The 27,713-nt window shown below is 38.2% G+C and overlaps 2 protein-coding genes across 3 annotated transcripts in view; one reads left to right on the forward strand and one right to left on the reverse strand.

The window, feature by feature from the left end:
- LOC145486913 (uncharacterized) overlaps positions 1–10,722 on the reverse strand; it is a 59,298-nt gene extending 48,576 nt beyond the window's left edge. Inside the window, exons 1-10 of the mRNA XM_081465623.1 lie at positions 10,480–10,722; positions 6,119–6,144; positions 5,397–5,435; positions 3,816–3,869; positions 3,223–3,318; positions 2,425–2,487; positions 1,688–1,732; positions 1,334–1,387; positions 722–775; positions 34–87 (exon numbers count right to left, since the gene is read on the reverse strand). Coding sequence (XP_081321749.1) covers positions 34–87; positions 722–775; positions 1,334–1,387; positions 1,688–1,732; positions 2,425–2,487; positions 3,223–3,318; positions 3,816–3,869; positions 5,397–5,435; positions 6,119–6,144; positions 10,480–10,549 — 555 coding nt within the window. The 5' untranslated portion in view covers positions 10,550–10,722. The remainder of the gene's footprint in view (positions 1–33; positions 88–721; positions 776–1,333; positions 1,388–1,687; positions 1,733–2,424; positions 2,488–3,222; positions 3,319–3,815; positions 3,870–5,396; positions 5,436–6,118; positions 6,145–10,479) is intronic.
- An 801-nt stretch (positions 10,723–11,523) lies between these two features.
- LOC145488604 (origin recognition complex subunit 4-like) lies at positions 11,524–27,322 on the forward strand. Of its 2 annotated transcripts, XM_081467493.1 has the most exons (13): positions 12,052–12,697; positions 15,404–15,494; positions 17,552–17,627; positions 18,727–18,812; positions 19,114–19,162; positions 19,767–19,915; positions 20,352–20,455; positions 22,796–22,865; positions 23,112–23,198; positions 24,358–24,466; positions 25,163–25,258; positions 26,263–26,330; positions 26,975–27,322. In XM_081467493.1, the coding sequence occupies exons 1-13, from the start codon at positions 12,555–12,557 to the stop codon at positions 27,155–27,157; spliced, it is 1,311 nt and encodes a 436-aa protein (XP_081323619.1). In that variant the 5' UTR covers positions 12,052–12,554; the 3' UTR covers positions 27,158–27,322. The 2 variants fall into 2 exon arrangements, 1 of the variants encoding a protein (XP_081323619.1); XR_014049517.1 differs by lacking the exons at positions 25,163–25,258; positions 26,975–27,322 and having other exon boundaries at positions 11,524–12,697; positions 24,358–25,089; positions 26,263–26,295.
- The last annotated feature ends 391 nt before the right edge of the window (positions 27,323–27,713 follow it).

Below are 27,713 nucleotides of genomic sequence, written 5' to 3' on the forward strand. Positions count from 1 at the left end.
AAGACTCAAGTTGTAACAAAAGATAATACTTGCCGGGGATCCCTGGGCACCAGCAGGTCCTCTCAATCCAGATTCGCCAGGTTCTCCCTGTGACACATTAAGTAAAATTATGATTGAGAGCAATATTCCATGAGAGTGCACACAATGTAAACTTTTAATCCTAATGAGAGAGGGCCAAACAGGATGATATTTGGCTTAAATTAACTGAGGGGTCTAATTGTTTTAGTATCACCCAACTAGTCAGACAGAAAAGGCAATAATAAAGTTAACAAATGTAAGTTGAAGAAATATTTATTTCGGAATAAAATGAAAGAAAGCGTCTGTACATGTAGTATATTAGGACAGCAGTTGTACATGTAAAAGTATACATCAGGAATAGTGTGAACGCAGGAAGAGAGTGTTAAAAGGTGTACTGTGTGTACTGTTGTCTTTCACCTTCGTGGCTGCCTTTTGTGGCTTACTTTTGCTGTTCGACACTGTAACATTACGCTCGATTGGGCCAATTTCGCTACTCTAGGACTATTACACTGTAGTTAGTCGTCTAGTAGCATAGCCAATTAAAATACAGGATTTGCATCAGTCCACTAGTTCGGTGATACTAGTGGAAATTATACCAATGTAAAATGTAGGCTACAAAATGGGTGATAAACAAAGTAACTTTACCTTTGCCTTAGAATAAAATCAAGAAAGTTCATACTTGTAATCTACAAATTTAACTTACATCAGACCCATCTACTCCAGGTAATCCAGGAGGGCCTGACTGCCCAGGCTTCCCCTACAAGATGCAATTACCAGTTTTTAGTTATTGGCCAATTAAGACTTCTAAACCTGCTAAGAAGTTTTTAGGACAAAGTGAAAACGATTATAATGGGAATAATAATTATAACAAAACAACAGCTTAATATGGAATGAATATTTGTGCATGGGTTTGAAAAAGATAATTAAGATAACTAACTTCTGTAAATGAGCTTCTATTTAACTCAATTATAACCAGAGGCAGCGTATCGGTGCCAGTGTGGCCGAGTGGTTAGGGCGCCACACTTGAAATTTGGAGGTCACAGGTTCAAATCCCATTCTGACCACTAAGCTGGAATTGTTTCTCGGTAGACCCTAGTTCAACTCCTCGGCCATGCTTGCAAATGGCCAGCTAGCCCGCCTCCCACCAGCTGGGACTTTTAAGCCAATTATGTTTAGTTGATGTATTTGTTTCATCCAGTTTACGTGGCCTGCCTGTGAGTTAGCTAGGTGTAGCTAAGCGCATTGACCATTATAAACAACTACATTTGAACATTTTTGAACACAGAATTTTCAAACCTCATAATTAAATACTTACTGGTGGTCCTGCTTCACCAGATCGTCCTAGTGATCCGCGGATACCAGGTGTTCCCTGACAGTCAACAACACGTACCGGTTAAATTTGCATTCAATGGTAATGTTATAATCTAAAGAGGGAAAAGCTACAGTACCACTACCACATCTCATCTCATTCCTCTCAAGATGAGAATCTTGTTCCTCGAGATGGGAGCCTTGTCTGAAAAATGTACCAGTGAAAAACATATTTTGGAATAAATTACAAGCAGTCAGCTTGCTCGGGATGTGGTGAAGTTATCTGCAAAACAGCTTCCATAGGACTTGCCTGTACCATGATGAATATGAACCATCAAGTAACACATCTTTAAGTACTTACAGGTGGTCCACGCTTGCCAGGATTTCCTGGAGGACCTCTTGCTCCCTAAAAGAAAAACATTCTGTGAGATAAAGTACATCTAGTCTTGTATAATACCAGTGAAAGTATATAACCATTGTAATTATTTTGTTACCAAAGAACAAACACATAGGTATAGCTAAGACATTTTCATATGTCTATGAAGCACTTTTTGTAATTAATGCCAAAAACATCATCTCAGTGTTCTCCATAGGCACAACCGACCAGCGAAAATCCCTGCCTGGTTGAGCTGGGTGCGCCAGCCACTCCTGAGAATTTTCAAGATACAGTTTCCAGAAGAAACAATGTTAAAGTGCCTATCAAATAAAAAATAACTGCTGCTTATTTGAAAGGCTTTTCAAAGTAAAGAAGAATGGCGTTTTCCTTTTTGGAATATCTTTTTTGATGTTAGAGGTAATAACGTTTTTGTATTATGCAAATGAGGAAAGTGATGATGTTTTAGGTGGTTCCACTAAAACAGCACAACACTTGATCGAGAATAACTCTTACAAATATTAAAGGCACTTAAAAGTTTTATTAGTCTAATTTGTTACCTTTTCATTACTTCTCCAAACTAAAAAGGGCAAGTTCTCTTACACTTCGTTTGTTTCCTCCAAACTTCTTGTATGCATCATAACTCCAATTAAGTGTACAGTATATCGTTTGTTAATTTGTTAAATAATGTTATGTCTGTTTGCATGTGTTTTATTTTGTCTTACCGCTGCACCCTGGTTTCCTTTGATGCCACCAGCACTTTCAGGATCTGGTCCTTTCACACCACTCTGAAAATATTCATAATCACTAATTTAACACACTATTTCATATTTTTTTATTCATGATACACATGGGAGATTATATATGAATCCAAATTTGCCCGTAAAGATATTAATAAAAAAAAAAGAAGCTTCCATTTAGGGCAGCGATCTTACAAACTGTCATTCTAGCAAATCTTACTTAGAACTCACGACAAGTTATTCTCTGGGAGTTCCATACTATGGATCACTCAAATTGCTAGGATAGACAATAAATTCTCACAATATCTCTTTTTGCCCAGCCTAAAAGAAATACTAGGTGTGGAAAGACCCCCCCCCCCCCCTCAGAAGTAGTAATTTTTCTAGATGCTTAAACGACATGCATACATGCATACAAACTTTATTTGTCATGTAGGTAAATACAATTTCATTTCAAGACCAACTGGAACCATCAAGCAACTTCTAGGGTAGATCAAATTTTACTCCATGCCAAGGGCATATTTGACCATATTTTAAAGTAGCAATATCATTTCATCTTAAGTAATCCTGTAAAGACACGGCTGTAACCTGTACCAGCTGTCATGGCTGAGCATCCTTGATGAACCCTTGATGTTATGGGTGAGCTTTCCTGTTTTTGAAAAATTTCCCCCAAAAGTAACAAGTGTTTGCTCAGTTTGTCATGGGTGTGAAGACCAAGGCAATGGGTGCTTAAAAACTTAATGACAGCCCTGAAAGTAACAAAGAACTGCTTCTGTGGAAGCTTACCGTCAGTCCACCAACGCCACCCCCAGGAGGGCCGGCTGCACCTTGAACTCCTGGTTCACCAGGGTCACCTCTAGGGCCTGGGTTCCCTGTGGCACCCTACAAAGCAAGTCAGAGCGATAAGCAAGAACAAACACAAGAGGTCTCTTAAGGGGGCTCTGTCGTAAGTATGATGACAAAAATTGAAAACCTCAAGGCATTCATTAAATAGATGGAATCCTAAATATAATGGTCCAGTTTCCATTTGGTTTGAAAATATTTGCCTGAAGCGTTTAAAAGGGCGATTTAATGGATTAGGCATATACAAGGTTATGATGTCAAATTAAAAGATCCCAGCAGACTTTATTCAGTTGTCACGTACAATTTTATGTTGGAAAAATTGCTTAAAACTAATGCAATTTCCTTGCCGATCAACAATTCATTTCACTTCTCGGTGTTCCAGCAGCATTCTGTGTACAAGTGAAGGTACATGTATTCAGCACTCCTTTAACCAAAAATTAAAGAAATTGCTGTAATAATGTCCCTCTATCACACAATTATCTCTTAACTGAGCCTCTGAGATAAGAATATTATTCTTCCTTTGTGGCAATACATACCGGGTATCCCTGTGGTCCTTGCGCTCCCTGTGCTCCTGGCTCACCACGATCACCCTGACAAGACAAAATTCATAAGACTGGTGGTACACCAAAAAATAACTTATTTAACTATGAGCTTATTGCCTATATGAGAGGGCCAGGCAGAAAATATATTTTTCCACCCCACAGAATAAGTGTAAGTGTAAGTCTGTGCAAAATGAAGGACATTCAAAAACTTTTCTGTCTGGCCCCAACCCAACCCAGTAATACACATGTTGATATTTCAAAACACCATATTTAAGGCACTGGAATTTGTTCTGATTTACTCTTGCAAAATGGAATGGCGGTGTGTCCAGGCTGGACAGCTTTCCCAGAACCCGTCTGGCCCCACATGCTGTACCTTGCAGTTTTATTTTCAACAGGACTGCATCGCTGGGGTTATATGGTGGTATGATCATGTAACAGAAGTTATTAAATATTAAATGATGTGCTCCCAACTGTTCTATGGCTCATTCTGTAGAGATTCTGCAAGGTTCAGCAGTTCACATCACCTTAAACCCTGCATAATGTTACTGGGCTGCTTACTAAGTTGTTTCACAAATGCAAGGATATATTGTTCTGACTTGCATTTCTGTCACAACTTTATTTCCTTTTTCCTCAGTGAAGCAAACTGATGGCAAAAGAAAGCAGAATTTACGAATTACAGTGTTGGAAATTAGTGCTTGCCCTCCCACTCACCAATGCAAATGTGAAAAGTGTAGCTTTAGCAAGTACAAATCATTGATCCTCCCGCATTTGGCACGTACAAATTTCATTTTTGGGAAATTATTTAAATTAAATATTGATAGCATTCCTTTTTATTTGCGCTTTTGGCAAGAATATCTCTAAAAGTAAACTTACAAGTGTTCTTTTGACGTGCTTTTAATTGTCTAACATAATTTAGTCTTTCATAAAACTATGGACAAAATGAGATACCTCTTCCTTGTGGTGGCAATGTGCATATCAGTTACATGTGTATGTAGCGATACTGCTGGTCTGTAGTTAAGCCGGCAGTAATTAGTGCATTATCATGCCGACAAGGTGTTTACTCCCATTTACTGTAATGTCTTGATTCTAGGGATGTATGCAAATTTGGTAGTGCCAGCTGTTCCTTAGCTGTTTTACAGTTAAAACTGTTGAAATGAGGAAACATTTCCAAGGAGAGTCAAAAGTTGATACTAAAAACCAGGATAAGACAGTAAAATTGGTCCACAATCCTAAGCAGACATCTCGTAAATGGACCAGAACAAGAACGCCAACACAAAATGACAAGCTTGGTGTCCATGATTACGAGATGCTCAAAAACTTTGTGAATCACTGAGAAATATTTTGGGGGGGAGGGGGAGGTGGGGTGGCATCTTTCTAGGTGAGTGAAAATTACACGGAGTGAGTGCATTTTGAGAGTCACTCACACAAAAGGCAAGTGCTGTCAAAATTTAGTTTATAACACTGCAATTAAGATTTTGTCATGATGTACAATTTAATCCTCCAAACTAACTTCAAAAGAAATGCATGTTAATCAGTAAGATTTAAACAATATCTGTTAGGACACCAGCCACTTACCGGGTCACCATTTGGACCGCGAGATCCTGGATCTCCTCGCTATACAATGAAAAATAATGTACTAGCAAATCAATATTTGAGTGAAAAACATGGTATAAAACTCACACATGCAGTCAACCTGAAAATCAGACTGCAAACAATTAGTTCAGAGTGCCTCTTTGTCTCTTAGAAATGAAAATGTTTAAAGACACCATCAGTATTAATCAAAAGTAAGTTGACAGTCAGGTTTTATCTCAGTTTTAGCTTACTACTTCTGCAATCTTCACTCAAATGTCTTGGTTCACGCTTAATTGTTGAGTGTCAGTTTCAATACCTCATGTCTGAAATCCCAAAACTCAAGAGAACCATCTAACAACAAATTTATTGGTTATGCAATGTACTAGGACACTTAATACTGTATTCAAATAAGGACTACCAGTGGATCCTCTTTAACTGCCACCACATCAAAACATACTTTTTCAATTTAATAAGCACAGTGCTATTTCAAGAAAATAGAGTACACTGCAAATGTGGACTACAGTACTGCTCACTTACACAAATCCTCTCTCAAACACAACACTTAAAATATCTTCTGTCAGCCAGCTGATTTGTTTAATAAACAATTTTTGTCCAGGCTAGCTGACTGATTTTGGTATTAATTTGGTTATATTTTTGAGAGTCACTCAAAAAAACAGCTTTCTACTAATAACATACAAAGATGTGTTGGTTGAGGTTCCACTCACCTTTGGGGGATATGTCGGCAGTGGATCTAATTTGAAGCAAAATAACACAGTTAATAATTTAGTTCAACGAAAGCAATCTGCTCAATAAAATTGGGTCCACTAAGGCTATACCTGTATTATCATTGCACTTGCAGGTATGTGGCAGCTTAGAAAAATAAAAGAACTTGTAACTGTGCCATACAGAAAACCAAAACCTTTGAACATTACAGACCATGGTTACACGGAATTCCTGTTCATCAAGGGAGAAACAAGCCATACCTTTATTTTGTGCTGGAGAGCTTTTAGAAGCCTTATACAAGCATTTGACGACTTACTGTAATCAGTGAAACAATAGTAACTACATCCGTTGTAACAGCAGAGAGGTGTAGGACGATTAGGAACAGCCTGGCAGTCGCGATCCAATAAACACTCATTGTCATTTGGCAAAGACGAACATGTGATACTTTTTGTAATTGGACAGTAGCTATTTCCTGGCAAAAAAAGACAGTTGACAAAAGTTTGTCAATAATAATAGCATAGCCTTCAGTAGAATATCAAATAAAAATACAAATTTAGGCACATTTATTCAACCAAGTCAACAGAAACATAGAATATATAGTGATCATACAAGTATGAAAGCCAAGAGTATGAGAACTGATTACAAATAGTGAAACAAGATCCCCGAAGAAGTGTAGATGAGTATAATTATTATATGGCTCCTAATTTTTCCCTCTGTTATATATAGAAACTAGTAGATGTGTTGCTTTGGTCTCAAGATACTGATCGAAATTGGTCAATCCCGAGTATTTTGTGATATTTAAACTTTTAGTCCCACGCAACAAACTGCTATATTCTCGTCATCTGCATGTTTACAAACATGCCTGATATTTTAAGGAGAAACTACAAGTTGATTACTTTTGTAATTGATTTCAAGCTCAACATGACTGTTTCGCATAATAAAACCCCAAGAACCTCTCCGTCTCCTTTCACTAGATATAAACGCTAATTAAAATTATCCTATAAAATGATACATAAGGTACTAAGGACTGCTGTGCTAATTAGGGAGACAGTAGATCCAGATTCAGTCGTTGTAAATAGAACTGAAAACGTGTTAAAAATCCCAAGTGGTTGCAGGTTGACTAGTTACAAGAACTGGAGTAGTTGAATTTGAGATCTCTGAGCACAAGTATATCTAGCCGCAGAGAGGAGGATTGTGGAACCTACAGATTACATCCATCTTTTCACTTTTTTTGGAGTTAAAAAATATCTGAACAGACTTTCCCGAGATACAGGATTGAAGAAATTTAATTTGCCCATGTACTGTAATGTACCTTGCATTGTTCTGTAAGCCAAGGAATTAATTTTCCATAATCCTACATCTCCCTTTCAAATTCACATCCCGTAAACTTATCATTTAGTGAAATGTGTGGTTCCAGAAAATATCCATATCCACCCCAGGGGTGGTTATTGGAATTCCAATAAGGAGCAGCAGTGAGGGTGTCAAAAGTCAAAATTTTTACTGGAATATAGGAACCAAAACTGAGGGGATTGGGGGGGGGGGGGTCAAACCATGGGGGTATGCATATTTTCTGGAAAAATTCAACACAGTGTGTACAAAGTAAAAGTAGAAGTAATGAGATCATGGTGTCCTAAGTGAGCCAAGCAGCAATTACTTCTCTCTATTCAGTGATTTATTTTAGCTACTACCAGTTTACCATTAAGCCTGGGAACATTGCTAGATAGATAGGCATTACCAACAAATCATTAAGCAGAATTTTTCACACGGACGAACCAAAAAAAGAAGAGTTGCGGGATTAGTATCTTCTAGCAAAACGAAAAAAAACAGCAGTTTTAATAAAGTTACATTACATTTTGTAAACAATGCCTCGGACAAAACTCTTATAAGTTCAGTTAATGTTACGTTGAAGGCACAATTCAAAATGATACAGATAAGCGTAACTTGTTAGTACATTCCACGGGACCCTCCATAATTAGGTGACATGCTTCTGCTATAATTAAGTAACCAATAAGGGTGTAGCGTCTTCCTTCTTCCAAATTAGTTTGCGAAGAACTCCTAGCTAAACTCCAGAATACCCGGCCACTTATTAGCACCTCATTGAATAAGAATAGCAACTATTGTTATATACCTCGTTCTTGAAAGCACACCGGCACATGTAAATAAAGTGGCCGGGTATTCTGAAGTTGCTCCGAACTCGGTTGATTCAGCTGATCGAAACAGCTGTTTATTTGGAACAAGTTACCACAATGGATCACAATTCACAATTACGCATAACCGTGGAAGAGAATGCAACAAGCGTTACAATCGTATTACAGGTGAGCTTGCAGTGCAGTAAAAGATTTAAAGTAGGAAGGAGTGTGAAGGCATGAAGATGACCTAAAGCAATGGCGACTGAATGAGACTCAATTCAAACTTTTAAGCGGGTCTAACTATCGTTTGTTAGAACAGTATGCTTACCTGAGTTATTAGCTGTTTCCTGCGCTTTGGAAAATCTTCATGACCTCTCCAAGCCTGTCAAATCTCGAGAAACATCTGTGTCTTCTCAGAGGAATTGAAGAATTTTCGCAGAGCGAAAGGAAAAATTGCGCGCCTTCTACTAGCCTTGTTCCCAGACTTCCCACGGCGCGCTATCCCACGCTCTACTTTCAGAAAATTACGGGGGGATCATAATCAGTTTCTCATAATATTGCTTGTACACCCGTTTATTAAAATTCGTTTTCAAATCATGACAAAACCTAAGTAGTACATGGAGAATTCTCCGGTTTTTCCCTTTTTATTGTCTGTGTTAACATCCCACATGCATAGAACATAAAAACCAAATTATTGTTGAATGCCTTCATCACAACTAAACATAAAGGTTTGCTTCATATCAATATCTCTCAATCGCCTTTGTTTATTAGGTAACGAGATATGAGGTCAAATGCTTGCAGAAGTGCCATTGAAAGTGTCTGTCGTGACTTCGAACTTCGCATGTTTTTCAAGCACAATCGCTTCATTTTCCAAGAAATCAGGTTGAGTTGTTGTTGCTGCACGAATAAAAGCGGGTATTTTCCATCGAGTAATTTTCAAGCTTTTCACAAACATGTTTAATTTCCTCTAAAAGTCTAAAATCTTTGCGTGACGCAATTGGATAGTGATCACCCTATACCCCTTTGTGTCAAATTCCACGCGAAGTTGCAGAGATATTGAATTTCGCCCAGACCTCAAATTATCCTTCATGATCACGAAAGAAATCACACAAATATCTTTTGTACTTTTCATGCAAAATTCTCAAAGACACATTGCTGAATATCAAAAACAAGGTGCACTGGCTTAAGGCTACTTCTTACGCCTAGATTTGAACAAGATTTTGGACACAATTATGTTTTTGTAATCATTTTGCGCATTTTTGTTTCTTTATGAAATATCTTCAAAATACGTATATGATCACTGGGAGAACATTATAATTTTGTAAATTTTTAGAACTAATCTTTGAAAACAGCTTACAGGCCGCTATTCCTGCAAAGATTCGTGAACTTATCAACAAAATACAGATCGCAATCATCTGTACTGTCCGCAAACAAAAGCTCTTTGTCGGCATCGGGTAATGCAAGCGCTAATGGGAGAATTGCCACAGCTTTTCACCCGAAATAACACTCGCATACATAACACGAGCAAAGAAGTGCTTTATTTTCACTTTTACAAAATGCTTCTCCATAGTGTGATTTGATTGGAGAACATCCGAGCTAAAATTCCCTGCAGAGCAACCGCAGACGTAGAAGACAACAAAAAAAAGCCCTCATTATTTGCTAGGAAAGGCAATCGATCTACACAACTACCTGGCAAGCAAGCCTAACGGTGATTTTTGGTGATGTTTTTCCACTATGACCGATGAGTTTTAAAAGAAATATCTTGTTAAACCCAAAGAATCTACACCACCGCACTGCATGTTACGTCAATACGCCCGGAACATGCACTAAAATCGAGTCTTTGTTGTAAATGCGAGGATCTGCTGCCTCAAAAACATAAAACGCTTCTGCTTAATTTTATTTTTCGTAGCACGAATCGGACATAATTTTGAAGACAGCTGGGGAGAAAACACGAAAATTACCCCAGCCCAGGCCATGAAGCATACGTGATCTCCGCTCAGCGATCATGAAAAAGCCCTTGTGTGAGGGAGAAACGCGTACCGATAGCATGCAATAATTGTAACCCAGAGCAAAATTGCAACATAAATATACGATTCTAAGCTGCCACATACCACCAATGCTTAATCAGATCCAAGGCAAAACATAAATCGTGTACCAAAACACATAAAAACTAAGATATAATGCGCTTCAGGTAAGTAGAGGAACGCATTCCAGCATGCCACGTTATCACTTACCTTGTCCTTCTACGAAAATAAATAATGAGACTGCAATTAGAAGCGTCCTAACCGCGGCGGAGGTAAACATCTTGGCAGAAAATCGCTCTGAGGCGGTCTTTGCTGGCGCAGAATGCTTCCTAGCACCACACACCAATCAAAGAGACCTAACACAAGCAGCTACAAGACGAATTTGGTGGAAGCGGCCGCCAGTAGCTTGAGGCGCGGTTGGCAGTCAAGCTTTTGGCTGACGGGTGATCAGAGACATTCGAGACCCTGCAAACTGACACCGCCTCTATTGTATCTGAGACGCCAGATCAGACTAGACTGTCTTTTCTCTTCTCAATACTGGGGTCCTTTGATCTCTCTAATCCCGCTGCGCATTTCGGCCTGGCCGAAGACAAAGGATAAAGGTACGTTATTCATGGAGGTAACCTTAAAATTAAATATATAAAACACATTTCAAACGTTTTCCGATATTTTTACTTGCCAGGCAAGAATAAAAAAAACATCCTTGCAAAAATACTGAGCAATATTCGACGAGAATGCGTGACAGTTGTTGCAGAGTGACCACTGCGCGCGTGATAGCTTCCGATGAGACTAACAATAATGCCTGGGGATTTTAAATGGACTTGTTTTTCAAAACTCCTAAAACATATTTTGCAAAGCTTCTAAAACTCTGTTACACTTATGTAATCTTGGGAAGACACATGAATTTAACACTCCTGTTTCCCGTAACTTCTTTGCACATAGGATTTCAACATCTTCTATCAATGCCCATTCACTTCCAGCCCAGGCTTTCAGGCTAAATTTCTCAAGACAAATGCGCTTGTACGTTGTTATCAAAAACCCTTTGTGACCAATGACGAGGATAGTATTACGGTTAAAGGATCGTCGAGGAAACCTCTGCTCGGGACGAAGTCACGCAAAGCTTTCTGTCCCCACGGGAAGGGGAGCGATGCGTGACTTTGCCCGAGCGCGAACAGCTGCGAAGGAGACTAGCTAATTGTTGGCCGAGCACGCCTCCCCCCCCCAAAAAAAAAATAATAAAAAATAAATAAATAAATAAATAAATAAATAAATAAACTTCTAAGAGTTAACAGGACTATTCTCTGTATTCTCATTGTCCCAAGGCCGGGGTGTCCGCGAAAAATTGTCCAGTACAACAGCTTGAAGGAGAGTTTTTTGACTTATTAGTTTTGGTCATCGCTTATTGGGGGAGTCAAGAAACTGTCCTCTCCCAGGTTGAGAGGGGTACCAAGCCACAATTGTTCCAAGGGTGGATCACTATCCACCGAATAAATCAATCACTATCCGGTGGGTACTGGATAGTGTAGTTTGCTTTGCCAACACGTACCCACTGGATAGTGATTTATACAGTGGATAGCGTTATCCACCCTCTTTGAACAACTGGGGCCAGCCATCAGTTATAAAGTCTTTTTTTTTTTTTTTTTGCGAAGATGGAACAACTAATAAATAAGTCTCCTCGAAGATCACTCCATATCTCCGCGTTGACTACCCCTCCCTGAGTCAAATTACAGTGACTTCTGGTCTCTCGTCTACATACATGCATCTACTAATCCGGCTGATGCTCGGTAACTTTTTGGAAACTTCGATTAAAAGAACTCGAGTAAAAATCTCGAGGTATTTCTGTCTCACTGAGATTTCTCCGAAAGTTTCCGAAAAGTCACAGAGGGTATATATATCTCACTTACACACCCAGTGACATAGTAGTATGACTGGCTTAAGCCAGTAAGTAACCACAAAAACCGCACAAAAAAGTTAAATCACAAAAGCTAATTTTGTTACTCTCCTACACATTTCACCACCTTTTTACAACCAGTTCGTCATAAAATTACAGCTCAAGAAGCTCTTCTTTCCACTTCCGCAGAAACCCGCTTCTAGCCGCGAGCCGTAGTAGCATAGTCTCATTTGTCAGCGGCTTACCCCAAATGAGCGATTAGTACGTTTTGTAACAGTCATATAGTGGGTTGCTATCTCTGATATGGTCCGCAGTCAAAAATGGCGGAAGATTTAAGTCGGTCATCGTAAGAGTGTAAGTAGCGATATGTTCTCTTAACAGGTCAGCCATATAAATGAAGAAATCGAAATTACAGTCCAAGAGGACTACTTATACTCCCGATCCTCAATTAATTGGTGAAGTGCAAAGCGTGCTGCGAGGGAGAATTTTTTGTGGAGACGTTCCTGCGGAACTCCATGGTTTGGACGAGCAGAAGAGGTTTGTGTGCTATGTAGAAACAAAAAGCTTACGACTAGCTCTTAATATGTTCGCATTGAGCATGAAAAACACGCAAACGAATATATTATCGAATACAATCTTGAGCTTTCGTGCTGAAACATGAAAGGATATATGTAAGGTAGGAATAAACCAAATTTCAAAAAAAATTAATAAGCTTAATCAGTCGAACCTTTTCACAACAGGGGGTCAGCCACCTTGGGGACAGAGGAAAGTGGCTGTTGTAGAGAGGTAACCGTTATGGGGAGGTAGGGGTGTAATATCACACCTGTTCTTTTTCGGAGTGCAACATCTTTATTTTTAAAATGCTCATATTTGCAGCATATAAATAGTTACGCAATGAAAATATATTAAGGTTACAGTATACCTTCAGGGGTGTCTCGCGCGCAAGCGATGTAGCGCATGCAGTTTAAGCTGTAGATACCTAAACCCCTATATCAAATTAAAGCTTATGGAGCTGGCTATCAAACTATACCAAGAATTTTGAAAGAAAATGAATTGTCGAATTTTTCACGACCACTAAATGTGAGCGCCCGAATCACCTTTCGAAAGCTACAAGTCAAAGCGAATTTCGTTTTTCGCCAATTTAATTTTTTCCTCGGTTTCAGGGCCCAAAGCCCTTTAAAAATGTGTCTGCGTTTTGGCATATTCAATTGCAGTAAAAAGTTACAGAACATTTTCGAAATAGGATTTAAAAAATGTGGAGTGATCGTACAAAAATCGCTCTCGAAGAAAAAGTATCTCGAAATTAACAATTCCCAGACACACTTTTGTAGTTTATATGTTAAACTAGCCACTGTCCAAATTTAAGAGCAATTGAACAAAATCCCTTTGAGTTATAACTCTTTAAAGTGTCTACTTCAAGTGAAAAAATTTATTCGAGAAAACAGCGCTAAGAAAAATTTTATGCTTCGCAAACAAACTCCACCCACAAATGCCTTCAACTGGGTTCTCAGATAACTAAGCCAATCAGTGCAGGGAAAGTTTACTACCGTTAACCTCCTGGTGAAATTTATGCGCGAATTGCTAAAAAACTCTTGTGTTTAGCAATGCGCTCATAGAACCGAAGGCAGAGAGATAATTTTTCTGTAGCTCGGTTTTTCTTGAAGCTGGTCTGGCAAAATGGGGAAGACTAAAAAGGATACGAACGCTAGAGTGGCTGAGTGAAGGAAACAAACAAAAGAAAGCGCAGAAAGCAACTGTGTGTGGGCAGCTGTGCATGGATAATATTTCAAATGGTCTCAATGAGTCTGACGATTCGTCGATATCGGACTCAGCACCCCTGTTATTGCTGTCAAGTTCCAAAATTTTTACAGAACCTTTCTTTTCTCTTACCACGAATATTTGCCCACCTTATACGATAACTATAGCTTCATCCGCGTGGCAAACTTTCGCTTCTTCACTCATTGATGTATTTTCATTCATTCTTCGCTGTTTTCGCTTTTTCGAACTGGTCCATGGTTTAAACGTGGTCTATGTTTACTTATAACTTAATAGAGACACGCCTAATACCAAAAATGCTGGGTAGTCAGAACAACAATGCTGATCAACTGAGTAGTCAATTTGTGACATCCATATAGGTAATTCCCGCGAAAATCGTCTCGGTCGATTGCATATGCGCCATAGGGCTGTCAATCAAGAGGTAAACTTTTACTTCCGGTGAAAACGTAAAACCGCCATTTCTCCGCCAATATTTAGCCTTTTTCAAAATTTTTTTTCAGAAATTAGAGATTATTCTTCGACCACTATTTTGACCCAAAAATCTAAATTTGAAGAAAATTGCCGACCCAAAGGTATACTGTAACCTTAATAAAATAGAAACCATACAGAAGTTACAGAGACCAACCACGAGTGGAACGGATCAAGTTGCATGACATTTTTCAATTAAAAAAATGGGGTTTGTGTGTATACCATTTGTCAGTCGTTGATAAACTGGCCATTGTCGGGATGTCATTTTGGCAGTTACATGTAGGACTCATTTTAGTGGCCGTTGCTGTTGTGGAGAGGTGGCTTGATCTGACCATTGTAAAGAGGTTGAAGTAAGAGTAAATATATGGACATTATCCACTGGGACATGAAAAAGTGGCTGTGAAGGTTCGGCCATGGTAGAGTGGTGGCCATTGGTGGAGGTTAGACTGTCCAGCCCCTTACAAAAAGTGCTAAAAGTCATGTTTGTTTGACATTTGCAGACAGCAGACTTTTTAAATGATATTGCATTCCTATTTACATTACTGAAAGCTAACTCTAAACAGGCTAACCTGAGTGATATCCAGGCTAACCAGAATGCTATTTGAGCCCTAAATATACAATGTAGCCTGCAGTCTGCAAATGTCATACGCTGGCATATATGGCCAATTTATGAGCAGAATATGTTCAAGCTAACAGTTGTACATAGACAAAAATGCAAAATTTTGTCATTAAAGCAGTACAATGAAACTTTTAAAGTAAGTCTAAAGATTTCACTAAAAAAGTTAACGTTAAAAAGCAACAACGTTTCGACCGCTCAACTTAGGCGCATGCAAAACTTTTACTTTTCAACTTGAAAATGATCGTCGAGTGGTCGAAACATCGTTGCTTTTTAAGGTTAACTTTTTTAGTGATATCCATTTCTAAAAATTTGTTGATTCAAATTAAGCCTAAAGAAACCAAGAAAACCCTTTAATGAATGTCACCCATATTTATCACCAGAGAGTTGCTGGATCTTATCAAAAGATGTGCACAATATGGAGAAAGCAATTCTGTGTTGTTAATTGGTCCTAGAGGAAGTGGAAAGTCCCTGGTATGTTTTTGTTACCAAACAAATTGTGCTACATTTTGTCTCAGTATAGTTCTGTAAAATGTGTAGTTCCAGATAATATGCATACCTTCCCATGAAAGAGATTTTTTTCCAAGACTCCAGCCCCACCAGTGATATAGCCAACCAGTGTGACTCAATAAACACATCTCATGTTCATTTCTAAATAAATGTAAGAACGATTTATTGGCCATTACTTGGAGATGAGATTTCACTTGAATGAGTGCTGGTCATTAATTCAAAGATCTTTCCTAGGATACCCAGATCAGAGTGATTGGTTCTTTTGTCAATTGACTTAAGGGGCTCAGTCACGGTTGCACATTTGAAAAGTTTAGCCTAATTTTTGAGTTATTTTTTTGTAAAACAAATACCTCTTAGTCAGCGCATCAGGTATGTTATGGATGGGTCAATGGGTGAGTCAGTGAGTCAGTGAGTCAGTGAGTCAGTGAGTCAGTGAGTCAGTGAGTCAGTGAGTGAGAGAGTGACTGAGTGAGAGATGTATGTATGTCACACCAATCAGATTAGATCTACTATGAACAGCCAATCAAATTTCTTGTTGTAAAGGTAAATGGTACGTGAGAAACACAAGGTATGTATAAACACAAGGACTTTGGTAATTGAAAAATAAAGAGTGACGTGTATGTTGCCGGTTTGCAATTTTTAGTCCAGTTTGGAGGGGAGTGTGACAGTTACATACGTACATTGGGTTGTTTTAGAGTGCATAATTTTCAGTGTAATGGTGGCTAGTTATGAACGAGATGAGTCTTGAGTTTTGAAGCAGTTCATGAGTTAGTAGTAGGCAAATGGCACGAGATATTTTTATTTTTAATTACAAAGGGTAACTTGATACTTTTGTTTTTCATAAGGAGTTAATTCAATTAGAGGTCACGAATCGTCGGTTCTAGTTCTTAGGACATGTTTTAGAGGAGACGAGACTATTTAGATTTGAAGCATTTCTAACGTTTACAATAGTAAGTGCAGGTAACGGTTGCTTTGTTCTTATTGCATGCAAATGTAACGAGATATTTTTATTTTTTAATTACAATGGGTAATTTGACACTCTTGTTTTTCACAAGGTGGTAAATTCAGTTAGAGCTGACGAATCGTCACCACTTGTTCCCACGAGATGTTTGCTATTTTTAGTTACAAATGGTAACTCGACACTTTTGTTTTTCATATGGGAGTAAATTCAATTAGAGCTTACAAGTTATCGGCTATTGTTCCCAGGATATTAAACAAAAAAGAAGCTTTCATTTCTGGACGGTTTTTACGTCTCTGCAGTAGCAGTTTAATATTTTTATTTGATGGGCATTTTATGACAGTCTTTTCAGTCCGATATTTTTTAAAGGTAAAAAGTATGAAAACTGTTCAAATGTTCTTTGAAGACTGTGTGGCACCAAGTTAAAGTGCAATTTAATTAAATCAGACTTTCAACATGCTAGAGAGGTTTTTTTTCTCTTTCTTTCAATTTTCGGTGAAGTAGTGTTGTGTAAAAAAGGTAAACTTACGACTCGTATAAAATGCAAAAAGTTCTCTTACTTGAGTATTTGTGAGCAAAAATTCCTCTTGGGGGCTGGAAGGGCTCCCGAGGGGGTACTCCCAGAAAAATTGGTCTGGGGTGTGTGGCCCGCTTCCCAAAACCCTTACCCTATTAAACTATTATTTTCAGGTTTCCTTCCATTTAAAGGAGATTTTGTATGTCGCCAAAAAAAAAGACAAAACACTGTTACTGAGCTCCTTTTAAATGTAGTATAGGCTAGACAGACCTTTTCAGTTTCCTTAAAGGATTGATTGTTAAAATAGATGAGGAAATATATGTAACTATGATTTTGGAAAGCTTTCAAGGATAACTTTGTGCTGAACCTCAGAGTACAGTAACAAAAATCAGCTAGGAAGTGAAGCCTTTTGTTTTTATCAGAACACCACCATGATCACATTTTATACCAAGATCATTGGTTTGCATTCAGAAAGTCACTGTTTGCCTCAAGTTTTCAACTAAAGTGGCTTTCAGTTTCTTAGTTTGCAAGTTTGTTCTCTTGCAGCTGGTTAAAACTATTCTTGAAGAATTATCTAAAACAAAAGGAGTGAGGCAAAACATGCTAGAAGTAAATTTAAATGGTAAGCAAATTATAGTGAAATAATTCACTTCTTGACTTCCCTTCACTTTGATTCATCATTAAAAAAAGAAATAAAATAAATGTAAGACAACACATTGAAAATATTATTATCTACAATTTTATGTGTTTTATGACTTCATGGGTTGTAAAAAATTTATATTGAACAATTAGATTATGAGCTCAAGATTTCTATCGTGTGATAGTTGACAAGGGCACGGTCGGAGTCAACTATCATGCAATAGAAATCAGTCTACTAGTAATTCAAAACTGAATCTTAATCCTCTCCACAGACACTTTGAAAACACTAAAAAGGGGCTGTGATTTTGTTAACAAGGGCACATTGGTACACTACTCACTTTCTATCACAGAATAGATAGTGAGTAGCATAGCCAATAAGATCGGCATTCATGATAGAATATTAGTAGATTTATACTAAATAAGAATAGAATATATGTGATAAAATTACAACAGAAGAAAAAAGCTGGTTTAGTTGGTCCAAGACATTTACTTGCTACTCAGAGTTTCATGCTTCTTCTGAAGCTTCTTCTTAAGCAATCATCAGGCAACTGATGATTGCTTCGGAAGAAGCATGAAACTCTGAGTAGCAAGTAAATGTCTTGGACCAACGTTTAACTAATCCAGCTCTTTACTTCTATTGTTCTATTGCTCTAGTCTAACTATTGAGCACTCTAATAGCCGATGAGGATTTCAACCTGCTATTTGGTTAAGATATAATTACAATACAATCACTATAATATTACAAAAGGTTAAGTCTGCATACAAGCCAAGTGGCCCATCAGACCAGAGCTTATCCCGAATTCTGTAGCATGAAGTGATTGGGGTATTTCAACTCCCCCCTGGATGGGATGCTAGTCCATCGCGGGGTTACCCCCAGCATTATGGTCATTAGTACCCATTTACACACCTGGGTGGAGAGAGGCACTGTGAGAGTGAAGTGTCTTGCCCACAAACACAACGTAATGATCCCAGCCAGGGCTTGAACCCAGGCTGCTCGATCCGGAATGAGCACACTAACGATGAGGCCACCACACCTTCCCTCAAAGTTGCAGACTGAAGTACTCTTTCATTGTTATTGACAGGTCTGGCTCAAACAGACGACCGGTCAGCCTTATTAGAAATAACAAGACAACTTCAGCTGGAAAACACAGTAGGAGACAAAGTATTTGTGAGCATCAATTGTCATTAATTAATTTTCACAATGAATCAGTAGCAATGAATTAACCAAAAAATATCTCTAACTTACATCAGTCAGAGGATATGGCTTTTCCCTCTTTTCAATTTATTTTTTCATGACATTTATTTATTTATTTATTTATTTATTTATTTATTTATTTATTCGCTTGATTATTTGTTTGTATATTTGCTATCATTTTAATAAATAAGCTCAACTCTGAAAAAGGTCCATCTGAGAGTGAAATAACCAACCATTTAGAAAAAAGAAAAGTTGTTTCATATTTATTTTTCAGGGCTCTTTTGCTGAAAACCTTGCCTTTTTACTTGATTCCCTCAAGAGTGGTGAGTATAATTATAAACTAGGGTGGACAGAGGATTTTAGAGAAGGAGTTCAAGATACAGACCACAGTCCCCTATTTGTCTATAGGGGTGTCAGGGGCATCCTCCTCTGGAAATTTTTTAACAATTGAGGCCCTCCAAAATGGGATTCCTGACATTCTGAGTCCATCAGCGTGTTATTGCCTCATTTTTTTTTTAATTCAGGGGTTCAGCCAAACCCCCCGAATCTCCCCTAGGTACGCCCTAGGTAAACACAAAAAGTTATCTAAAAAGTTGGCAAATTTACAATATCCAATAACTTTTTTTGCAGTTATTGTTTTTCTTCAGAATTTTAAATACAATTCAAGGCTGTGGGAGCAAGTTCTACAAGTGCCCTGATGCCTCAGGCAGCTAACTTTTTTGCCTTTGGACAACTGGAAAAACTGACATTTTTCACATGAGTTAAGTGCTTGGCGCCCAGGATTTTGTGGTCAGGAACGTTTGGGCTCCGTGTAATTTTTCTTAGACCACAGCCTTGACACTCAAACCCCTTTGGTACAAACACCCCCATGCCAGGTCCTCTATCCAGCTCTTCAAAACCCTGATAAATTGATTATTATTTCTTTAGGTGGACAGGAAAGTCAGTCAATCCTGTTTATTCTGGATGAGTTTGATCTGTTTACAAACCACAAGAACCAGTCGTTGTTGTACAATTTATTTGATGTGTCACAGTCAGCCCAGACACCACTATGTGTTATTGGACTCACTTGCAGGCTGGTAAGATGTGACTCTGGATTGCTAGCTCTCCACCTATATATATGAACGGGTACCAGCGAATTTATTGCTGGGGGTGGTAACCCTACAATGGACCGGCATCCCATCCTGCAGGGGACACATAAACCAGAGATAAGGGTTGGCCTGATTGGCTACTTATAGGTAACTTGTACGTAGACTTTACCTGCCTACAAATACCTGGATAGCTATAGACACCTTTGGGATAAAAGAGTTGCTTCCCTGCAGCTCGGGAGTAACTAACTTATGTGTAATATGCACCTAGGGAAATATATATTATATATTATCTTTGAGATTAATTTTTGAAATGAAAATGTGTGAGAGCGGGCTTAAAACTAACGCATCACAGGAAAAATGTGTTCCACTCCCACATAAGGTGATGTATATTTCCTTGACTGTTAGCTACTGTTTTTGTTTCCAGGATGTTGTAGAATTGCTTGAAAAAAGAGTGAAGTCAAGGTTTTCTCATCGACAGATCCATCTTTTCAATTCGGAGACTTTTGAAGATTATTTGCAAGTAGTAAGGTGTTAATTTCTCTTTGGTGTAATATCAAGTGTTACAGTTAAATATGGGCTATTGACCAAGTGTGAGGTCAAGATGGCTGGACATTGGTCAAGTTCTTTTTTTACGAGTTTATGGACCTCGACTCCATCTCCGTCCATAAACTCGCAAAGAAAGAATGAGACCAATATCCAGCCATCTTGACCGAACAAGCTTGGTCAATAAAGGATTTATTATATGGCTTTCGGGGAAATTTTTCTTGCGGGACATGGTGGGTAGTCTCGAGCGGGCAAAATAGCTCCATCTTGCCCGCTCGGGTAGCCAATCACAGCACAGGATTTGATTCATCTTGCCTACTCATGGAGCTAGCCATGTAATAATAACAGATAAAACAATTAAAAATAATATTTTTAAACAGCCTAGAATGCTATTCAGCATACGTCCAGTTTGTCTGGCCCCTGCATTAAGCCTTTTGTTAAACACAAATCAACATTCTGATGCAGAAAAAGGCCCCCAGATTACAAATTTTAAACCCCAGAAAGGCCTTCCACCTCTTTGCTACTGTTATGTCTGAGTATCCCACTCACCTGACCCACATCTGGGCTGAAAGCTGAAAGTTGGCTAAGGAAAATGGTTTGAATGACATTTTAAAGACTGTTATTTTAGTGATAAGAACAGTCCAGTCTAGTAGCAGGCATTGTTTCAGGTGGACCATTTAATCAGCTCAGTTGCTGTGCTTGTGGTAACTGTGTAGTGTCTTTGCATTATGTTGTGAAGTAAAATTATACCAGACTTTGCTAGGTGGGAATGGCAATGTCCCAACTGGAAAATGGCACATTGCTGTTGAAGGAATTCAATATACATATATATACTTAACAAGATCTTCAACAGACACACGCTCAAGCTTAGCTACTCCTGCATGCCCAACATGAAATCCATTATCTCGTCACACAACAAAACACTCCTCTCCGATTACAACACAGCCCCAACACAACAACCCAACAAACAGTGCAACTGCCGAACAAAAGACGAATGCCCCCTTCAAGGTAAATGCCTTGAAACGAACGTGGTATACCAAGCAACCGTAACAACCGACACAGAAACAGAATCATATGTAGGACTCGCAACAAACTTCAAAGAACGTTTCAGAAATCATACAACATCCTTCCGACACGTCAACAAAAGAAACAGCACCGAACTGTCAAAACATGTATGGAAACTGAAAGACGCCAAGAAACCATTCAATATAGCATGGAAAGTCCTCAGAAAATCCAAGCCTTACAACAACGTAACTAAAAAATGCAGTTTATGTCTTTACGAAAAATTTCTAATAATCTGCAGGAAAGACCTATGTAGCCTCAACAAACGTAATGAATTAGCAACTTCGTGCCCTCACAGAAACAGATATGTACTCAAAAACCTTAAGATAACGTAACGCAATAATCAGCACCATAGCAACTATTTGAATTTGTATTTAACCGCCAGCATTTAAATTAACCGGTCATTCGTTGATGTTGCCTGATGAGTGTGGTCACTTGTTGACCATACGAAACAGGTCTGTAGCAATAAAACGATGAATCACTCCTGAAGTCCTGAACTACATTTAATGAATATATATACATACATACATACATACATACATACATACATACATACATACATACATACATACATACATACATACATACATACATACATACATACATACATACATACATACATACATACATACATACATACATACATACATACATACATACATACATACATACATACATACATACATACATACATACATACATACATACATACATACATACATACATACATACATACATACATACATACATACATACATACATACATACATACATACATACATACATACATACATACATACATACATACATACATACATACATACATACATACATACATACATACATACATACATACATACATACATACATACATACATACATACATACATACATACATACATACATACATACATACATACATACATACATACATACATACATACATACATACATACATACATACATACATACATACATACATACATACATACATACATACATACATACATACATACATACATACATACATACATACATACATACATACATACATACATACATACATACATACATACATACATACATACATACATACATACATACATACATACATACATACATACATACATACATACATACATACATACATACATACATACATATATGATAAAATAATACTTTTTTCTTTTGTTGGTAAGTCAAAGTAGATCCATTTACTGCTGCAAAAATGTTCAATTCTCTAATTCTCCTCAAATGTTTCAGGTCTGTATTGACATTACCATCAAACTTCAAGGACAGACAGTTTGTTCAGACCTGGAGTTCTCATATCAAGGTAAAGGTCTTAGAATCTTTTCAACCCACTACCAATCACTAAATATAATCATTTAGAGTTGATGCAATACACAGCAAAGTTTATTATTTGAAGTAAAATGAAGGAGCTGTTCTACAACAGTGAGAAAGAAAGGTCTTGCTATGACCTCAAACCAAAAATTATCTGGCTCAGTCTTTCTGTTTGCCATGAATCAATACGTCCACATTTGTGTTACCAACTGCAGATCTTTGAATATTGTGTCGTTAGGAGTTGTTAGAAGACAGGGAAGCCCAAGCTGTTCTAAAACAACAATTCAGCATAACAAAAGACATTAGAAGCTTACACCGTTTGCTGGTAAGTCTGGCTTACAATGTATGGATTATGTGTACCAAAGGTATCTGCGGTCGAGTGTTGATCAATACCCTCAATCGACCCTTTTCAACACTAAATCAACATCTCGACTGACACTCGATCAACATCTTGATTGACACTCAATCGACATCTTGATTGACTCTCAGTCGACATCTTGATTGACACTCAATCGACATCTTGATTGATATTAAGTCAAGACTAGATTGATACTCAATTGACATCTCAATCAGCACTCAATAGACACTCAGTTGACAGTTGGTCGATGGTCAGCAGAGTGTCAACCGGCTCGTAGGAATCAATCTACACTCTGTGGCGTGCCTGTGAAAATTAGTTGACACTCCACTGACTGCCAACCAAGATACTGATGGAGTGTTGACCGAGTATTGATGGAGATGTTCTCATTATTTTTAAGCTGCCACATTTACCATCCACAGGTAGTAGAGATGATCCTAGTTTCTTTGTCTCACAGAGACTTATTTAATAGTCGTTAACTAACTTGTTGCACATAGGTAAAGTCTGCTTTTGATCATAATCTTGGTGCATCAGACCAGCACTTATCTCTGGTTTTCGTAGCATGAAGTGACCAGGAGTATTCCTACTCCCTGCCGATGGGATGGTAGTCCATCGTAGGAATAGCCCCTAACATTAAATTCACTCATTTATAGACCTGGGTGGAGAGAAGCAGTGTTAGACTGTTAGGTACCTTGACCAAGAACATAACACAATGACTTTGCCCAGGGCTTAATCCAGGAGTGCTTGATCTTGAGTCCTGTGCTAAAAGTAGCAGACCCATAGTCTAATGATTAGAGCACAGGACTCTGTAGAACACTCTATAGTTTGGACTGACAGGAGACACCACATAGTGCTCTCCTTGTTGATTCATTTGGATGCAAAAACATTTATTTAGGTCATGACAAATCCCCAAATTCCCAAAATTTTGGCAAATCCCGCTTCTTGGGTAGCAGTCAAGTCCCAAATCACATCAAAATATTTTGCATTTTCCGAAATGCCATACCATATTTTGGTCAAATCCCAGATTCCAAGCATACCCTTCCAAACCCTGCTAAAAGAGTAATTTTGTTTGACGTTTGCTTGTGTGGTACCAGTCCTTAAGGCAACCTAACCTGTTTTTATGTTTCAGACTATTCCAGTTTGCAGTCTTTCTCAAGATCATCCCTTCATAGAACCCAAGGACTTGGTTGATGCACAGACAAAACTTGGTGTTGACTGCAAGGCAGCGATGTTATGTGGTACAGCAACTTTTCTCTATGAGTTGTTTGATTTTTTCGTAAAATTTTTATATTCCTTATTTCCTTCAGTTGCTAATGAGTTAAAAATCTCAACCTGCCGATTAATTAGTTGCAGAGAAACTTGATTGTACAGTATAAATACATGAACTCATCTCTCATTCAAATAACATTATAGACACATTCAGTACAGTCAAACCACTCCTTAGGGACACCTCCATGATACAGACAACTCTATATTAAGAACAGTTAACCTCATCCCAGCAATACCAGAATTCTTATGATGTCCTCCTCTTTGAGACGGCCACCTCCATAGTATAGAAACTTAGATGTGCCTCGTTATTTGGTGTGTTTATTAAACAGGTTTGACTGTATATGTTTTGCAACAGCTGTCATATTTCTTGCATGCTCATTGTCTAACAATCTTGACTCATCAGCAAGTGTGGGTAATCCACAAATTCTTATCAACTGTAGTTTTCCAGTTTCTCATAATTTTCAGTGGGATTTGTATATATTGATGTTATCATAAAGGAGATCACCTTGCTATTACAGTTGAACCTCTCCACAATGGCCAGCTTGGGACAGTTGGGAAAGTGGCCTTTGTAGAGAGGTAGCTGTTACAGGAGGTAAGGGTGTGATATGACACCAGTTTTCCTCTACAGCACATTTTAACCGTACTCTCATGGAATTTGTATTCAGGTATTTCAGTCTTGGAGCTATGTCTAATCATTGCTATGAAACATTTAATTACAATATATGATGGAGAGCCTTTCAACTTTGAGATGGTGTACAAAGGTATTGACAATAAATTTTTGGATTAAATAATCAAGATTATTAAATGGCTCAGTGGTCACATTTATGCTACAGTGATCTGTTCTGGTAAATAAATGACCTTCTTGTGAAGCTACGAGAACTCATGGAGAGCAAGGTCATTTAAACTGAGTTCATATATGATAGGTGTCCTGCATACTGCTAGGATCAACGCTATCGAATTCATCGTGAGTAGTGATAAGGTAATAAACTTATTAACTTATCACGATAGCGTTGATTCTAGCAGTATGCAGGACACCTATCATATATGAACTCAGTTAAATGACCTTGCTCTCCATGAGTTCTCGTAGCTCAGTGGATAGAGCACCTGCCCGGTGTTTGGGAGGTCATGGGTTCGATTCCTGTCGGGGACTCAGAATTTTTCTTTGTCCCACGCTCGTGTCATGTTGATTAATTCACCTTCTCAACTATCCTGGTCAAAAAATTTGGAATTTGAAGATGTTGGTTTTTGTGGAGGGAGGTAAACTGGAGAACCCAGAGAAAACCCCCCAGAGCCAAACGAGAACCAAAAACAAACTCAACCCACATATGACACCGGGCCTGAATCAAACCCCCACCTCACCACATTGGTGGGAGGCAAGTGCTCTCACCACTGAGCCCACCCTGCTCCCTAAAATGCTCCCACCATTCACTAAAAACTCAGGAACATGTGTCTAAGTTTTCCCAGAAGGAGTTGCAAGGACTTACATCTTTACATGTATGACTTTGACACACACTTGTTGGATGCTCTACAGCCAAGAGATAGGAGACTTTTAATGGGTGCACAAGTAGCCCAGGGAGTTCACAGATTTTTAGTAGCTTGCGTCACTTAATGATCAATGTCATTCTTGAATGAATTGTTTTGTTTTGGTCAATATTTGTTTTAAAAAAATAAAATAATGTAGTGCCATTTTAGTGTATACTTGTCAAAATTATCATTGATTCATTTAATAAAGATAACACTTGCCATTTGTTCCATTTGTTTACAGAGTATCAAAAATTTGCCCAAAAGAAAGGATTTACTGTTCAGTCTTTTGAAAAGCCTGTTGTTTTAAAGGTAGGTTTTCACATCTTTAGGGAAGGTACATGAATGGGCATGGCCTTTAGACAAATTGTTGTGCTGGATTCTGGTGCGAGTGGTCCAGCTTTGAACTGTGGCTAGACTAGGATCACTGTTATACGTTTTTGGCATAGACATGTTGTTGCAGTAGATTCCTGGCAGTGCAGGCTAAAATTCTGGCAAGTGGCACTGCGTAATTTGAAACAGCAGCATGTAGGCAGATGAAATGAAGTTGAATGTCATACTTGACTTACTTAACTTAAAGCCTGGACTTGGGAGGGGGTGGAGGGAAATAGAGCAGTGACACAACGTTTTCTAAATTGTGAAAGGAATGTGAGGACCTTCCAAAATTGCAACTTGAAAAGATTTGAAATTTAGTCGCAGACATTTGCTCATCATTCATGGAGTTTAGCTTGTATCATCGCAGCTCTGTCTTCAAAGTAATCCAATTGCAAATGATTTGCTGGTACCGATATTTTAATTCCATGTGGTAGGAGGTACCACATGAATGATGATTTGAGTGCCTTGTCTAAGAAACCAAAACCAAAAGAACATTAAAAAAGCTCTATGGTCTATGATCCCATATTCAACATGTCTAGTCATATGTCCATATTGATTATTTTTTCTTATTTCACTTTTAGGCCTTTGAACACCTAACAGCTTTGGAGTTTGTGAAGTCGATTGACAGCATTGCAAAAAATACTCCTAAAGAATACCGACTTGTCACCTTGTTAATTGATCCAATACAAATAAATGATGCACTTCAGAGATACCCAGATTGTCCAACAGAAGTGAAGCAGTGGGCAATGAGTGCTATTGTTTGAGTTGTCGTGTGGGTTACGACATGAATTTTATAATATATTTGCATAACAGCCCATGAGAAAGACACATTAAGTTATGTGGTGTAAAACGTGAGCTTCTTTTTGGTCACAGAAATGTTTTCTTGTACTCTTTATTTTTGTGATTATAAATAAATATTACATATTATTTGTAATTTTGTTTTGATTTCATTGTGCTGTCATACCTATTAATCCTGGAAAAGCATACCTTAGCTTCCCTCCTTTCCACCTCCCTGTGACTCAAGGAGATTTTATTCCTCTGTTCCCACCACAGAGATTTTCAAGATTTACCAGAACTTTGTGGTTCATTTGACGGCTGGGAAGGAATTGATCTGTTACGTAAATTCATCTCTGATGTGCTCAATGTAAAGCCAATTTAGCTGAATTATAGGAACTCTCCTAGGTAAAATACATTCGGTATGATGAGTTCTGAACAAGCAATGCCCAGTGGGTCTCTGCCATTGCTATAGAGAAATGTCTTGATGGAGTTTACAACAGAGATATTTGGATTAAGAACTGCTTAAAGTCCTACCCAGCTAAT

This window comes from Orbicella franksi, chromosome 5, assembly GCF_964199315.1.
Source record: "Orbicella franksi chromosome 5, jaOrbFran1.1, whole genome shotgun sequence".
Classification (NCBI taxonomy): Eukaryota; Metazoa; Cnidaria; class Anthozoa; order Scleractinia; family Merulinidae; genus Orbicella; species Orbicella franksi.

Coding starts and splice junctions, on each gene's coding strand:
- LOC145488604 (XM_081467493.1), top strand. CDS start 12,555: ATGAAGAAATCGAAATTACAGTCCAAGAGGACTACTTATACTCCCGAT. Junction 22,866..23,111: donor CCTGGAGTTCTCATATCAAG/GTAAAGGTCTTA, acceptor TTGTGTCGTTAG/GAGTTGTTAGAAGACAGGGA. Junction 24,467..25,162: donor CAAGGCAGCGATGTTATGTG/GTACAGCAACTT, acceptor ATTTGTATTCAG/GTATTTCAGTCTTGGAGCTA.